Source organism: Vigna unguiculata, chromosome 4 (genome assembly GCF_004118075.2).
Source record: "Vigna unguiculata cultivar IT97K-499-35 chromosome 4, ASM411807v1, whole genome shotgun sequence".
NCBI classification, from domain to species: Eukaryota; Viridiplantae; Streptophyta; class Magnoliopsida; order Fabales; family Fabaceae; genus Vigna; species Vigna unguiculata.
In genome coordinates this window covers 13,277,767-13,292,409 of record NC_040282.1, presented here as the reverse complement: position 1 = coordinate 13,292,409, position 14,643 = coordinate 13,277,767, and the positions used below count along the sequence as shown (strand labels likewise).

Genomic DNA, 14,643 nt, shown 5'->3' with positions numbered 1-14,643 from the left:
AGACTTATACAAAAATTAACATTTATTTCTGGAATAAATAAGAGACCACACGTGTAAGTTTTAAAATGAGAAAACTAATTATCTTAGCAAAATTTATATTTTCATACAATTTAGTTAACTCATTGTTAGAAGATATTAAAATAATATATTTATTAATTTGTGTTTTGAGTTGTTTTGTTTTTGTATGATGTTGTCGTCTATAAATACCCACACATTCCCGTATTTGAAAACTGAGAGGCACTCTTTGTTTTTTCTGTAACAAAGTAACTTTGAACACAGTTTGTTCTGTTCTCTGTCCTGTGTTCTGAAAAACTTGTGGGCATCTCATTCTGCAGCCATGGCAAGTGTGGAAATCGAAGCAACAAATGGTCACACCTCTGCTCCTCACAAAAATACTGTCAGTTTCTCTCTCTCTCTCTCTCTCTCTCTCTCTCTCTCATCACACTTTCTAAATCAAACACTACCAATTCTATCTTTCTTCTTCACCATGTTTCCTCTCTGCAATTGCTTTTCCAATTTTCATCTTCCCTTTAACCTCTTCTGTGTATGCTTCCATTAATGTTTTCAAATTAAGTTTGTTAGACAAAAATCTTACTTCTTTCCATGCCTTGGAAATGCCCACACTTCTTTAGAGGTTCCATCAACACCGGAAACCATTTTGCTTATTTTGTTTCCTAAGCATACGACTGTTTTTTAAAATTTTGCATTATCTAAAATTAACATCATTTTATAATATATATAAATTTCTCTTTATTTAATTAGTTTAATGAAGCTGATTTACACCAAATTCTACTATATTAACACAGTAGCGTGTAAAACCAGATTTAGTAACTTTTTTTCTCTGATATAGTAGCATAATGGATGATGAAATATATATATATATATATATATATATATATATATATATATATAACATATTTGATGTGTCTCAATTCATATAAAAAATATCACGATTGAAGCAACGTTGTTAATTTACACAGAGACTAACAACGCTGCATCGAATACATATACAAATATAAAACAAAAAAAATAAATTAATGCTCAGCAAAAAAGTGGTTTGCTCCCTGGGTGCAAGCTGTTTTGTTTAGATGATCATAGTGAACATTTTAAGTTTATAGATTATGGGAATGATTTATAAATTATGTAAGAGAAAATTAGTATCTGAGTGCAGTTAATCTCTATCGTGTGAACTAAGGAAACTTCATGATGCTAGATGAAGTTGTTTTCCAAACACGCAGTTGAAAAAGTCCCCTGATTTTGTTTTTGTTTTTTTCCTTTTTGACCTACTTTGTTTGAATTATAATAACTGAATATCTTAACAACGCCAAAAATTATTTTATATATAAAAAACATCAAAACCCTCTTATCACCTGACACTGAGGATTAAAAAAAAAAAAGTATAACTAATTTAACTATTTTTTTCACCAGCTGAGTCATGCCGTTTGTGTTTGATGATCTTTTAGTTTAATTTTTTGTTTAATAAACAGGTTTTCGGTCTTTTAAAATTTATTGTATTTCTCATATTTTGTTGTCAATAAGATAATGTAAAGAAATTATAATAACTTTCTGATTATTACTTTATAATCTTAGAGTTGTAGTTTATGTAGAAATTTTTTACCCTTCCCTCCTTAAACATCTTTCAATAGGAACAAAATTACAATAAAATGATAAAATATCAAAACAAACCCTACTACAAATTTGGTGACTTGATTGTAAAAACGTCATAATGTTGGATTAAAACACTATGTAAACTAAACCTTGTTTTTATGGACAAAGATTTAAGTGCTAAAAACCACTTTATCACTCTATTCCCACACAAAACTATTATTACTTTTTGTTGCAATGATGACTTTATAAAAAAAACGACATTAAAAAAAAATCCTTAAATAAGTCAAAGTCATACGTGTGCTCAAACCTCAAAAGTCATAATTGGCATACCCAAAACCAAACCAAAAATAGAATTATATATTAAGATATGGAGTGATTAGATTGCTTATTTGAGTATGGTTTAAATGATACCCATTTTATTATCTACAAAGTTAAACACAAAACATTGACTTTATAGTTTCAAAAGACCAATGATTACATTTTAGAGTCATTTTATTGAAGAGGATATGTATAAATATATTTATTAATAAATATATCTAAATTATATAATAAACGAATTTTTTTAATTTATAAATTGTTTTAAATAAACTACATGTTTAATTTTGATATGCGGTAATCTTTTTCATTATTAACAATTTTTCAAAGATTATTAAACTTTAATTTCTGTATAGAAATTAGCAGAGTGATAAGAGGTATTTGAGAAAAAAAAAATTGTTGTAACTAGTTGTGAAATTAGCGTGTGAAATACACATTTAAGAGAATAAAGATATGAAGAATGTTTTAGTGTGAGGAAAAGCATTCTCTAACTTGTATATTTTAATTTATAATTTAATAGTATATTTGTTTTTGTTTAAAATTAGAGTGTATTTGTTAAAACACGTAAAACTACTATGTTGTCATTTAGTTTTTTGTTGTAACTTATAATATAAGAGTTGCTTTTGAACACACAGATCATGATGTTTTGATCAATATTTAATTAATTTAAAAATGGAATAGTTTGAACATGAATATTTTTAAAAATAATTGAAAAGAAAGATTGAGAAAAAAATAGAAAAAGATTCATTTTACTAATTCTTACTTATACATGTCACACAAGTTTCCATAGTACACAAACCACAATTCTTCGATGATAGGACGACAACAAAAACTATACTTGCAAATATTGGTGAGTAAAATTCTAAATAAATATTAAACAAGTATTTTTAATATAAAATTTAATTACTTTTATTAATAGATCAGTACGAATGAAAACAATTTTATATATGTTACCGGCCTTTAATAATCTTTATTCATTTTTTTTTAAATTAAGTGAACAAGACAAAATTATTAATAATGGAAAACCTAACAGTTGAAAATTTGTTTATAGTTAATGCTTTTTATTAAGACTTTTGAAATTAAAACCATTTATAAAAAGATTAGTTTTATTTAAAGTAATAGTTGAATTTATTTTTATAAAAAAAAATTATTTGTACTAATATTATAAAAAAATTTATTTAAATTATATTCTAGGAATAATTTTTGTTTAAATTTATATATCAAAAAATAATTTTTAAGTAATTTTATTTAAAAATATCTAAAATATGCATAAATATATGATTGAGTAAATAATAATCTACATATCATAGCCGCCTAACCTCTAAGTCTAAAATGTGAAATTCTTGGATAATTTTTTTCTTTGGATAGGTTGAAAGGTGTAAAATTATTATTCCTTACAGAATAATGCATTTATAAAAGGCAGCAAAAAGTTGAACATGCTTTATGTTGAATACACCACAGTCCCCATTACATTTATTTTTTTCTTCACACTTTCTTGCATTTATTTATTTTTAGCATATAGACCTTTTCTTTTTTTTTTTTTGTGAATTTATGCCATTACAGTATATGAAGGTTGAAAATAGAAGGTGATTTAATTTGTTGTTTGTTGATAAAATAGGAAAAATCAGAGAGGGAGAGGAAAATTGATGATTGGCTTCCAATTACTTCTAAAAGGAATGGAAAATGGTGGTATTCAGCTTTCCACAATGTCACTGCCATGGTTGGAGCTGGTGTTCTGGGTCTTCCTTATGCCATGTCTGAGCTTGGATGGTATGTTTCAAACCCTAATTGCATTACACCTTCAACTTTTTTCCTTAAAGTAAAGTAATGTTGTTTTTATACTGTTTTAACCCATATATACTCTACTCTTTGCTTATTATACAATTTTTAGAGGGTTGATGATTGAACATTATGTGTGATTTGTTATAAACTCAAGTGTTCAAATGGGTGAATTGTTATATATTTTGTGACTGAAATTTAACTCGTGATAAAAGTGAGCTTCTGCACAGAGTGCAGAACAAATCACCAATTTTGTAAATTGTGTTTGATTTGAGAATCACAATGTTGTCACTAATTACACAGGGGTCCTGGTGTGACAATACTTATACTCTCATGGATCATCACCTTGTACACATTATGGCAAATGGTTGAGATGCATGAAATGGTTCCCGGGAAAAGGTTTGACAGGTACCATGAACTGGGTCAGTATGCATTCGGCGAGAAGCTTGGCCTCTACATCGTGGTGCCTCAACAGCTTGTGGTTGAAATTGGGGTAAACATTGTGTACATGGTTACTGGAGGAACATCATTGCAGAAGTTTCATGATACTGTTTGTTCAGACTGCAAAAAGATCAAATTAACCTTTTTTATTATGATCTTTGCCTCTGTTCACTTTGTCCTGTCCCATCTCCCTGATTTCAACTCCATTACTGGTGTATCCTTGGCAGCTGCAGTCATGTCCTTAAGGTACATCTAATTAACCATATTCTTTTCATTATGGACACAAATTTATTGGTTACATTTGAGAACTGTGAACCAATTTAGTTCTGTTGGTGGAATGAGAACAAGAGTGAAATACTAATGACCATGATGATTTGGTCTGCATTTTGCTGCAGTTACTCTACAATTGCTTGGGCAGCTAGTGTAGACAAGGGTGTTCAAGAAAATGTGCAATATGGTTACAAAGCTGAGAGTACTGCAGGGACAGTGTTTAACTTTTTTAATGCTCTTGGCACTGTGGCTTTTGCCTATGCTGGGCACAATGTGGTGTTGGAAATCCAAGCCACAATCCCATCCACACCTGAGAAACCATCCAAGGTTCCTATGTGGAGAGGAGTGGTTGTGGCCTACATAGTTGTGGCTGTATGTTACTTCCCTGTGGCTCTTATTGGCTACTGGATGTTTGGCAATGAGGTTGATTCTGACATCCTCATCTCTTTGGAGAAACCAGCATGGCTCATTGCAATGGCTAACTTGTTTGTTGTTATTCATGTTATTGGAAGCTATCAGGTAAAGTTCAATTTCTCTTATGCTTCATACTTGTGTCAGAAATATTTTTACTGGAATAGACTAAAGAAATTTACCACTTTTGATGTATGAGTTATGAAGAGATTATTGCTTATTGCACCACTTCCCTGGGTTTTTCTTTTCTAAAATGTCACTGAACTTTCTCATTTCAACTCATACTTGGATTTCTGAATGTCTCTAATTCAAATATGAGTTGAGTTTTACTACAGACTTCTGCTACAATACAACATATTTGTCCTATCCATTTAAGTTGGTCGAAACTTAAATTTACAAGTTACACAAAGAGTTAAAGTAATCATGAGCAAAAACTCCAATGATTTTTCCTCTTTCTGGTTGATGCTAAAGAAACTAAAACTACCCAAATTGCTAACTTTGTTACTGTTTTGTAGATTTATGCAATGCCAGTGTTTGACATGATTGAGACTGTGATGGTGAAGAAGTTGAATTTTGAACCAAGCACAATACTTCGTTTTGTTGTAAGGAATGTATATGTGGGTAAGTAATGTACATGTTCTTAATATCACTTATGGATTTCATTTGGTTATGTGCATTGATATTAATGTATCCTCTTTTTCATTTTTTTTTTTCAGCATTCACAATGTTCATTGCTATTACCTTTCCATTTTTCGATGGTCTCCTAGGATTTTTTGGAGGGTTTGCTTTTGCTCCAACAACATACTTTGTAAGCCATGAATATGCATCTCAATTCATTAATTCTCTTTGAGAATAAATTTCTTTATAAGTGAACTTATAAATATTATTTTTCTTATTAGTTTCTACAAAATTGAAGTTTTACTTTATTTATAAATTAGTTTTATCTTTAACAAATATGTACCTATTTTTTTGTGAGATTACTATTATTGTGTTTAACTGTTTGGTTTTCTTATTGTAGCTCCCATGTATCATGTGGCTTGTAATCCACAAACCAAAGAGATTCAGCTTGTCTTGGTTCACTAACTGGGTATATTTGAAAAAACTTTTGTTTCATATATTCTCCTTTTAAAAAAAAAAATCATTTTAAGCAAAGATTAATCTTGCTCCTATTGTTACAGATCTGCATTTTTCTTGGCCTCTGCTTAATGATTTTATCACCAATTGGAGGATTGAGGACAATCATAATTAAAGCCAAGACCTACAAATTTTACTCTTGAACACTTGATCATGGAAAGGTATAAGTGTATCATACTAATAAGTGAAGTAAGGTATTATTATCTTAGGTCACTGTTTATTTGACCATTGCAGAAAGTTGCTTGTATAGATAGTATTGTGTGTTGGTGGTGGAAGAGGAAATTTTCTCCGTGGAATTAATCAATGAAAGTAAAATTTCTAAATGTTTTTTCCTTTGTAATCTTCATTATAGCAATGCATACCATTTTTGTCTTTGCTCTCAATTATTTAGTTATGGATGGTGTAATTCAAAATATGGTTATTTTAAATTATGTAACCTAAAATATAATTATGAATTACATATTTTAGCATCTCATATGATAATTCTAAATCAGTAATCTTAAATATATTTTGGATAGTTGCAAATTACATAATTAAAGAAGAAATTGTGAAGTTGAAGAAGAAAAATCCCAATAGCCCTTAATTATGTGGAAGTTTCATTGTAATATAAAATAAGTGAATAAATGAAATGAGATAGTATAAATGATTCACTACTATATTTTGAAAAATGATCTTTGGTAGGAAGTGTGAATGAGTATTAAGGGTTTCTAAATGTAAAAATTAATAAAAATGGAGATTATAAAAAATAGGAACTTATAAGCTGAAATTGTAGATGTAGTAGCAATTAAAAAACATTAGGAACTACTGAAATAAATTGTTTCACCAAATAATACTGGTTTGCTCAAGTAAAATTTTGAGTTGATAAAAATGTGGTAAAGGTTATTTATTAGTTATAATGCGTCAGTAAGTTGGTGCACATATTATAACGATAATAAATATAAACATTGAATGAATGAAAAGGAAAACTAGGAAATTTCAAGTTTTTTTATCATTTGTTTTGATGAGATAAATAAATATTAGATTTCTTTTCTTTATCAAAAGCTGACTAGAAACTTTGAAATTGAAAGAATTCGTTTATCTTTGCATTTTGATGAAAAAAAAAATGTATAGTTTATAATTTTCACGTTTGAATGAATGCCAATTAGTACAATTATATGTACCGGTAAAAAAATATAGGTTTAATTATTTGGATGATACTCATTTTAGTAAGGGTGTGTCAATTTGGTATTCGCTCTTAAAAAAGTGTCAATTCCGTCCAACTTTTGAAAAGTGCTTCAATTAGGTTTTCAGAAAAAAAAATTATTAACGCCGTTAACAACATATCATATGTTAACCTCTGGTTTTTTCATTTTTTTTTAAATTTTTTTAATTTTTTTTAACTTTTTTTTGTTGCCACTTGTCAAGTTCTTGGTGTGATACATGACAATGTCAGTGTCACGTGACAGAACAATGTAACGTGTGCTAAATGTCATTATCTTAATTTCAATTTAGTTCCCAAATGTGTCTCTTTGATTCAATTTAGTCCTCACTTTTATGTTTTTGATTCAATTTTGTCCTATTTTTTTAATAATTGAAATATATTATTACAATCCAATTTTTATAAGATTAAAACTAATTAAGTATAAGTATTTTTACAAAATTAATACTAATATTTATATAAAAATTTAGTGGTAAACTAAATTATTATCAAAATATGGTTAATAATATATAATAATGCAATATGTTAAAAGGTCATTTTTAATAAAAAAATATTAGTATAAAATTTATTTTACCCTTTACAAAAAAATTAGTATAACATTAATTGAAAAAAAAATTTGGGTGACTATATTGCTCTATTAGTATAATATTTTTTTACCACTAAATTTTAATATAAATATATTTAATTTTGTAAAAAACAATTGGGTGACTATATTGCTCTATTAGTATAATATTAATTTTGTAAATATATTTTGGATAGTTGCAAATTACATAATTAAAGAAGAAATTGTGAAGTTGAAGAAGAAAAATCCCAATAGCCCTTAATTATGTGGAAGTTTCATTATAATATAAAATAAGTGAATAAATGAAATGAGATAGTATAAATGATTCACTACTATATTTTGAAAAATGATCTTTGGTAGAAAGTGTGAATGAGTATTAAGGGTTTCTAAATGTAAAAATTAATAAAAATGGAGATTATAAAAAATAGGAACTTATAAGCTGAAATTTTACATGTAGTAGCAATTAAAAAACATTAGGAACTACTGAAATAAATTGTTTCACCAAATAATACTGGTTTGCAAGTAAAATTTTGAGTTGATAAAAATGTGGTAAAGGTTATTTATTAGTTTAAGGCTTAAATATGGTCTTTATTTTTGTTATTTTTTTTCAATTTGGTCCTATTTTTGTTTTGTGTTCAATAAGGTTCTTATTTTCGTCAAATTTTGGTTAATTTGGTCCTTTTGACTAGTGGTGTTTAAATAGTTAACTTTTTGAACAGTATATGCTACGTGTCAGCTTCTGTTTTTTTTTTTAATTTTTTAATTTTTTAAACATTTTTTAAAAAACTTTTAAAATTTTTAATTTTTTTTTTACTTTCAAAAATATTGTCACGTGTCAAGTCACAATTGTGCCACATGTCAATACTAATGTCACGTGTCAGTGTGTGGTTGTATTATTTCTTTTTGTTCAATTTAGTTTCGATATTCGTTATTTTTGTTCAATTCAGTCTCTTTATTTGTTATTTTTGTTTAATTTAGTCCCAATTTTTGTTAAAATTGAATAATTTAATTTTTTAAATTGACATTATTAATAGCTATTTCTGAAATTCAATTATAAATTATTAAATTTAATTATAAATTGAATTTAATTTTTAGATTCAATTGTTAAATAGAATATAATTGTTTAAATATTACTAAAATATAATTATTAAAATATTAAAAATATATATTAACATTTGTAAACTTGACATTTAAATCTAAAATATTTAATATTTTTATTGCATTTTAGAAATTAAAATCTAAAATATTTTATCTTTAAATATTAATTTTACAATTATTAGTTTACTTTTCTAAAATATTTTGAATATTTAAAATATTTTTAAATATCAATTTGAAAAGTATTTTAGAATATAAATATTAAAAAAAATAATTTAATAATTATATTCTTATAATATTTTAAATAATTATATTCTATTTAGCAATTAAATATAATAATTTTATTCAATTTATAATTAAATTTAATAATTTATAATTGAATTTAAAAAATAATTAATAAAAATGTCAATGTTAGAAAAAATATTAATATAATTTTTATAAAAGATATTAAATTTGGTGTCAATTTGAAAGGGATAAAATTGATTTATTTTAACAAAAAATGGGACTAAATTGAATAAAAATAACGAATATAAAGACTAAATTGAACAAAAAAAAACAACACAACCATAAACTGACACACACTAGCATTGATACGTGGCACAATTGTGATTTAACACGTGGACAATTTTTTTGAAATTAAAAAAATTTTAAAAAAAATAATTTTTTTAAACAAAAATTAAAAAAATTATTATTTTTTTTAAATAAAAAAAATAGGAGCTGACACGTGACATGTACGGTTAAAAAATGTTAACTATTTAAACACTGTTAGTCAAAAGAACCAAATTGACCAAAATTAACGAAAATGAGAACGTAACTGAATACAGAATGAAAATAAGGATCAAATTAATAAAAACAACCAAAATAAGATTAAATCTATATTTAAGCCTTAGTTTAAATGCGTCAGTAAGTTGGTGCACATATTATAACGATAATAAATATAAACATTGAATGAATGAAAAGGAAAACTAGGAAATTTCAAGTCTTTTTATCATTTATTTTGATGAGATAAATAAATATTAGATTTCTTTTCTTTATCAAAAGCTGACTAGAAATGTTCAAAATCGAAAGAATTAGTTTAACTTTGTATTTTGATGACAAAAAACAATGTATAGTTTATAATTTTCACGTTTGAATGAATGCTTGTGTACAATTATATATACAAGTGAAAATATATGCTTAATTACTCGGATGTACCTATTTTGGAAGAGATGTGTCAATTTGGTACGTACTCTTAAAAAAGTGTCAATTGAGTTTTAATTTTTGAAAAGTGTCTTAATTAGGTCTCCAGAAAAAATTATTAACAATGTTAACGGCACGTCACGTGTCAACCTATGCTTTTTAATTTTTTTTAAATTTTAAATTTTATTTTTTGCAAAATTTTTTTTGTTATCACATGTCAAGTTCTTAGTATGACACGCATCAATGTTTGCGTGACAGAACAATGCCATGTGTGCTAAATGTTATTGTCTTCATTTCAATTTAGTTTCCAAATGTGTCTCCATGATTCAATTTAGTTCCACTTTTTGTGTTTTTGATTTAATTTTGTCCTAATTGTTTTTAATAATTGAAATATATTTATATAATCCATTTTTTATAAGATTAAAACTAATTAAGTATATGTATTTTTACAAAATTAAGTACTAATATATATTAAAATTACTAAAAGAAATGATTAACAAAATATGCGTTAATAATATACAATAATGTAATATGTTAAAAGGTTATTTTTAATAAAAAAATATTAGTATAACATTTATTTTATCCCTTACAAAAATATTAGTATAACATTAATTGAAAAAAAAAATTGGGTGCGTATATTGCTCTATTACTATAACATTTTTTATCACTAAATTTTAATATAAATATAACTATTTAATTTATTAATAATATTTATACTTAATTAGTTTTAATCTTATAAAAAATAGATTAAAAAATATATTTCAATGATTAAATTGGGCATATACATCAAACCTTATATAGACAATGACATTTATGGTATGTTTGTTGTCAAATGATGGAATTAAAATAAGAATACTTGGCATATGACAATTGAGGTTTATTATTTGCTTATTTTGTCTATTTTGCAGGAACCAATCGGAGAAAGTGAGTTTGCTGATCAAAGCACTAATTAAAGAATTTCTACTATGTTGAATGTCATTTTATATTTACTTTTACAATTATTTGGACTTGTATCAACTTGAGTTTATTTAAACTTTATTTAAAATTTATGATAGTGATGTATTTTATTTTATTTTATTTGAATTTATGATTAAAATATTTATTTTTTAAATAATTTTGCAAATACCCGCGGGTACCCGTGGATATGAAAAAAAAATAGGCGGATACCCGCATAATGGATACCTGACGGATATGGATACGAATATGGGGTAGATATTTATCCAGTGGATAGGGTACGGGGGAGCTACTACCCGTACCCTACCCGCCCTGTTGACATCCCTAGTGGTAACAAAATCTTTTTGCAAAAATATAAAATAAAAAATAGAAATAAAATAAAAAAAATAATAAAAAATTCAGAGAGTGATACGTGGTGTATCGTTAATGGCATTAATAACCGTTTTTTTTTTCTAAAAGAAACTTGATTGAGATACTTTTCAAAAGTTATGACGTAATTGACATTTTTTTAATAACGAGTACCAAATTCACACATCCCTACCAAAGTGGGTATTATCTGAGTAATTAAACCGAAAATATATGTAGCATTAATGTTAATTCACTTTTTTGTGATAGCAAAAGAGGATGTCATTATTGTAACATCCCAAAAACTGGATAACCTCAAATTTGATAATACGTCACATACATGAATAATTAGAGAGTAAGGAGTTTGGAGTATGCAGGCATACAATACGCCAAGCATTTCCCAGATTACATAAAAGAGGCTCCACACGGCCTAAACAAAGTACACTGGAAAAGCAGAAAAGCTATACTAGGTCTTGTGCGGACAAAAGAAACATAACTAATAAAAATCCTACAGTGATGGGCCCCACAGTGGGCCCAATACTCATCCAATCCATCAAGCTGCCGCATCCCTATTATCCATACCACTGCCAGGGGTCCTCACATCTGCTCACATCAATAAAATTGATGATCATTGCAATAGAGAAGACCACACACAACATACAAGCAAGCAAAAGGGTAAGCTAATGTAAAGGAAACTCATATTATAACAGTCCACATGTAATCTCAAAGCTAAACATAAATAACAAGCATCACACCAGAGCTATCAAAACATATGAGACCCCAAGACTTGACTATTTGGATACGCATAATGAGGCACCACCACGTGGCAGTGGAATTACGTCCTAGCAGTGAGGTGTCACCGCGAGGCCTTCGCGGAATTATACCCTTGCAAGAGGCACCACCACGTGGCCTTCGTGGAATTATGTCCTGGCCTTGAGGCACCACCACGACTCCCCGTGGAATTACGTCCTTTTGTCGAGGTACCACCAGGAACTCCCCTTAAGAGGGTCCATGGAATTACGTCCAACAGATGAGGCGCCACCAAGATCTCTCACTACAAGAGTCATGGAATTATGCCCTACCCATACTTTATACATGTTCCACCCACCAATCAAGAATTTCCCATAACATTAATATCATGTATAAACAACAAATCATACAACTCATGCTTTCCAATTCATACCCAATAAAATAACATACCATTTCCATCTCAAACTCATATATTAATCATGCCATCATCACACAACCTTTCTAGTAAAGCATTTAGATCAGACAAGCAAGCCACACATTAGTGAACCATTCAACAATAACATCAAAACCTGCCCGCTGCCTCGCTCAAGCTAACAGGGCTCGCTCAGGCAAGAGGGAGCCTCTCGCTCATGCGAATCCCACCTCGCCTAGGCGAAGGCGCGACAAGGAAACAGTGGACTCTGCGAGGTCTCGCTCAGGCGAGCCCCTTCTCGCCTAGGCGAGACCACTCCTCACTCAAAAAAGAATGCACGTCGCCTAGGCGACAATTCGAGTAGCAAAAATCCTGGGCGAGCCTCTGATAATCTCGTTTAGGCGAGACTAGCTCACTTGGGCGAGAGAACCAGCACTCGCCACTGTTTTCTCGTACAATAGCCAAACTCACGAATCAACACATGCTTTAACTTAATCCAAATCTGACACAACGACAACCAAGCCATGCAATCACGAAACAACAGCAAAACAGCGGAAAAACACAAGAAACCGAAAGTCCTAGCTTCCCTTACTTGGAAACGAGCTAGCGGGAAGTTCCGACACGCACACAGAGAGCACCACAGTCCTAAGAGTAGGCCGAAGGGCTGAAAACGAAGGGAAGCAGATTAGGAACGAGATTACTACAAGGTCCCTACTGATCAACAAAAGAAAGGATGCCTAGAGAGTGAGAAGCACGAGCTTGAGATTTACTTACATGGAGCAGAGCTGAGTTTAAAGTTGTCTTGCCCAGGAGCCGGGATCAAACCCTAGCAGAGCTTCCTGTTGCGAAAAGAGGGAGTTTGACGACTGCGAAAATCTGAAGAGTAAGAGGAATGGAAGTGTGAGGGCAGACTTAGGGTCTCCTTTTCCCTTTTGGGCCGGCCCTTAGGCCCAACCGTTTGGGGCAACCTTTAAAATAAAGGTAAGAAATAAAATGGGCCTTACAATTATACGTAGTTTTTTGTGATAAAAGTAAATATAAATATTTTTACAATTTAGTTATAGGTAATTTTATTTATTTTATGGATGATTTTCATTTATTTAGTAGATAATTTATATTTATTTAATTTGGAACAATAGTTAAATTTAAAAAATCAATTAAATTTAAATAAAATGATAAGTTGAAGGTAAAAGTGAAAAAAATAACACAAAAAGGAGAATTCCCACGTATATAAAACGGTAACTTAAAAGATAAAAATGAAAAAAAAGTGGATACTAAAAAGGAAAATCCCATCTCTCTATCGATCTCTCTATATTTAAAAGTTTAGGAATAAGAATTACATGTATCAAATTTTGATTTAAAAAATATTTCAAAAATGTTGTAGATATAAAATAATTGATGATTGATTGTTAGTAATATAGTTGATTATATTTAGTATTAATAGTTATTTTTAAATTTTTTTAAACATGTAATTAATTGATTATTTATTTAAATAATTAATTATATTGATCTTAATTAGTTTCAAAATTATTAAAAAAACATTTTTTTCTTCAATAATAAGTTATTCCATTTTTGGTAAACGATTATAATTATGTTGTTGTACTTGTGTTTTCATACAAAATAAAGAATAATATAGTTAATTGCTATTAATTTCAATAGATGAAGTGATGATATTGGTCAAGCAAGAGGCCTAATCACTAGGAGCATGGTTAAAAGTAAGGGTGTCAAAGTGAGCTAACCTGGCTCACACGGTGGGCTCACCATAGGTTGAGCTAAAAAAGAATTAGCTCAATTCGGCTCACTTTCTGGTGAGCTAGAAATTTTGGAATCCGGTCCAACTCACCACGGGTTGGTGAGTTGGCTCATTTACGAATGTTTTTTTTTTTGCAATTTATTTAATATATTTATTGCATTACAATGAAAGTGAATTGACTTAATTTATTTTTTATAATAGTTGAATCAAAGTGTTTGCCTAATTCTTGAAATATTATTATAAAGATAATAGTTAAAGATTAAAATATCAACGTATATAACTTGACAAACAAATTAATTAAACACTCAAACTATTCAAATATTATTGAGCAATATTCTAACATTTAAAAATATGAAATTGTGAAATTATATAATTAGAAGTACTAAATAATTATAACAAAAAATGTAAAAAAAATTGTAAAAAAAATGTTGGTGGGT

At 28.3% G+C, this 14,643-nt stretch overlaps 1 protein-coding gene across 1 annotated transcript; it reads left to right on the top strand.

Moving 5' to 3' along the window:
- Nucleotides 1-240: 240 nt before the first annotated feature.
- On the top strand, nt 241-6,330 carry LOC114181218 (lysine histidine transporter 1-like). The gene is made up of 8 exons (XM_028067610.1): nt 241-397; nt 3,542-3,693; nt 4,006-4,389; nt 4,539-4,932; nt 5,340-5,445; nt 5,541-5,632; nt 5,843-5,911; nt 6,003-6,330. Exons 1-8 carry the CDS (start codon nt 338-340, stop codon nt 6,099-6,101), a joined length of 1,356 nt encoding a protein of 451 aa, XP_027923411.1. The 5' UTR covers nt 241-337; the 3' UTR covers nt 6,102-6,330.
- Nucleotides 6,331-14,643: the final 8,313 nt, after the last annotated feature.

Bases quoted from the DNA above. Each gene is read 5' to 3' on its own strand.
- LOC114181218 (XM_028067610.1), top strand. From the start codon at position 338: ATGGCAAGTGTGGAAATCGAAGCAACAAATGGTCACACCTCTGCTCCT. The intron at 3,694-4,005 runs GTATGTTTCAAA...CTAATTACACAG, and splicing joins GCCATGTCTGAGCTTGGATG to GGGTCCTGGTGTGACAATAC. The intron at 4,933-5,339 runs GTAAAGTTCAAT...ACTGTTTTGTAG, and splicing joins ATGTTATTGGAAGCTATCAG to ATTTATGCAATGCCAGTGTT.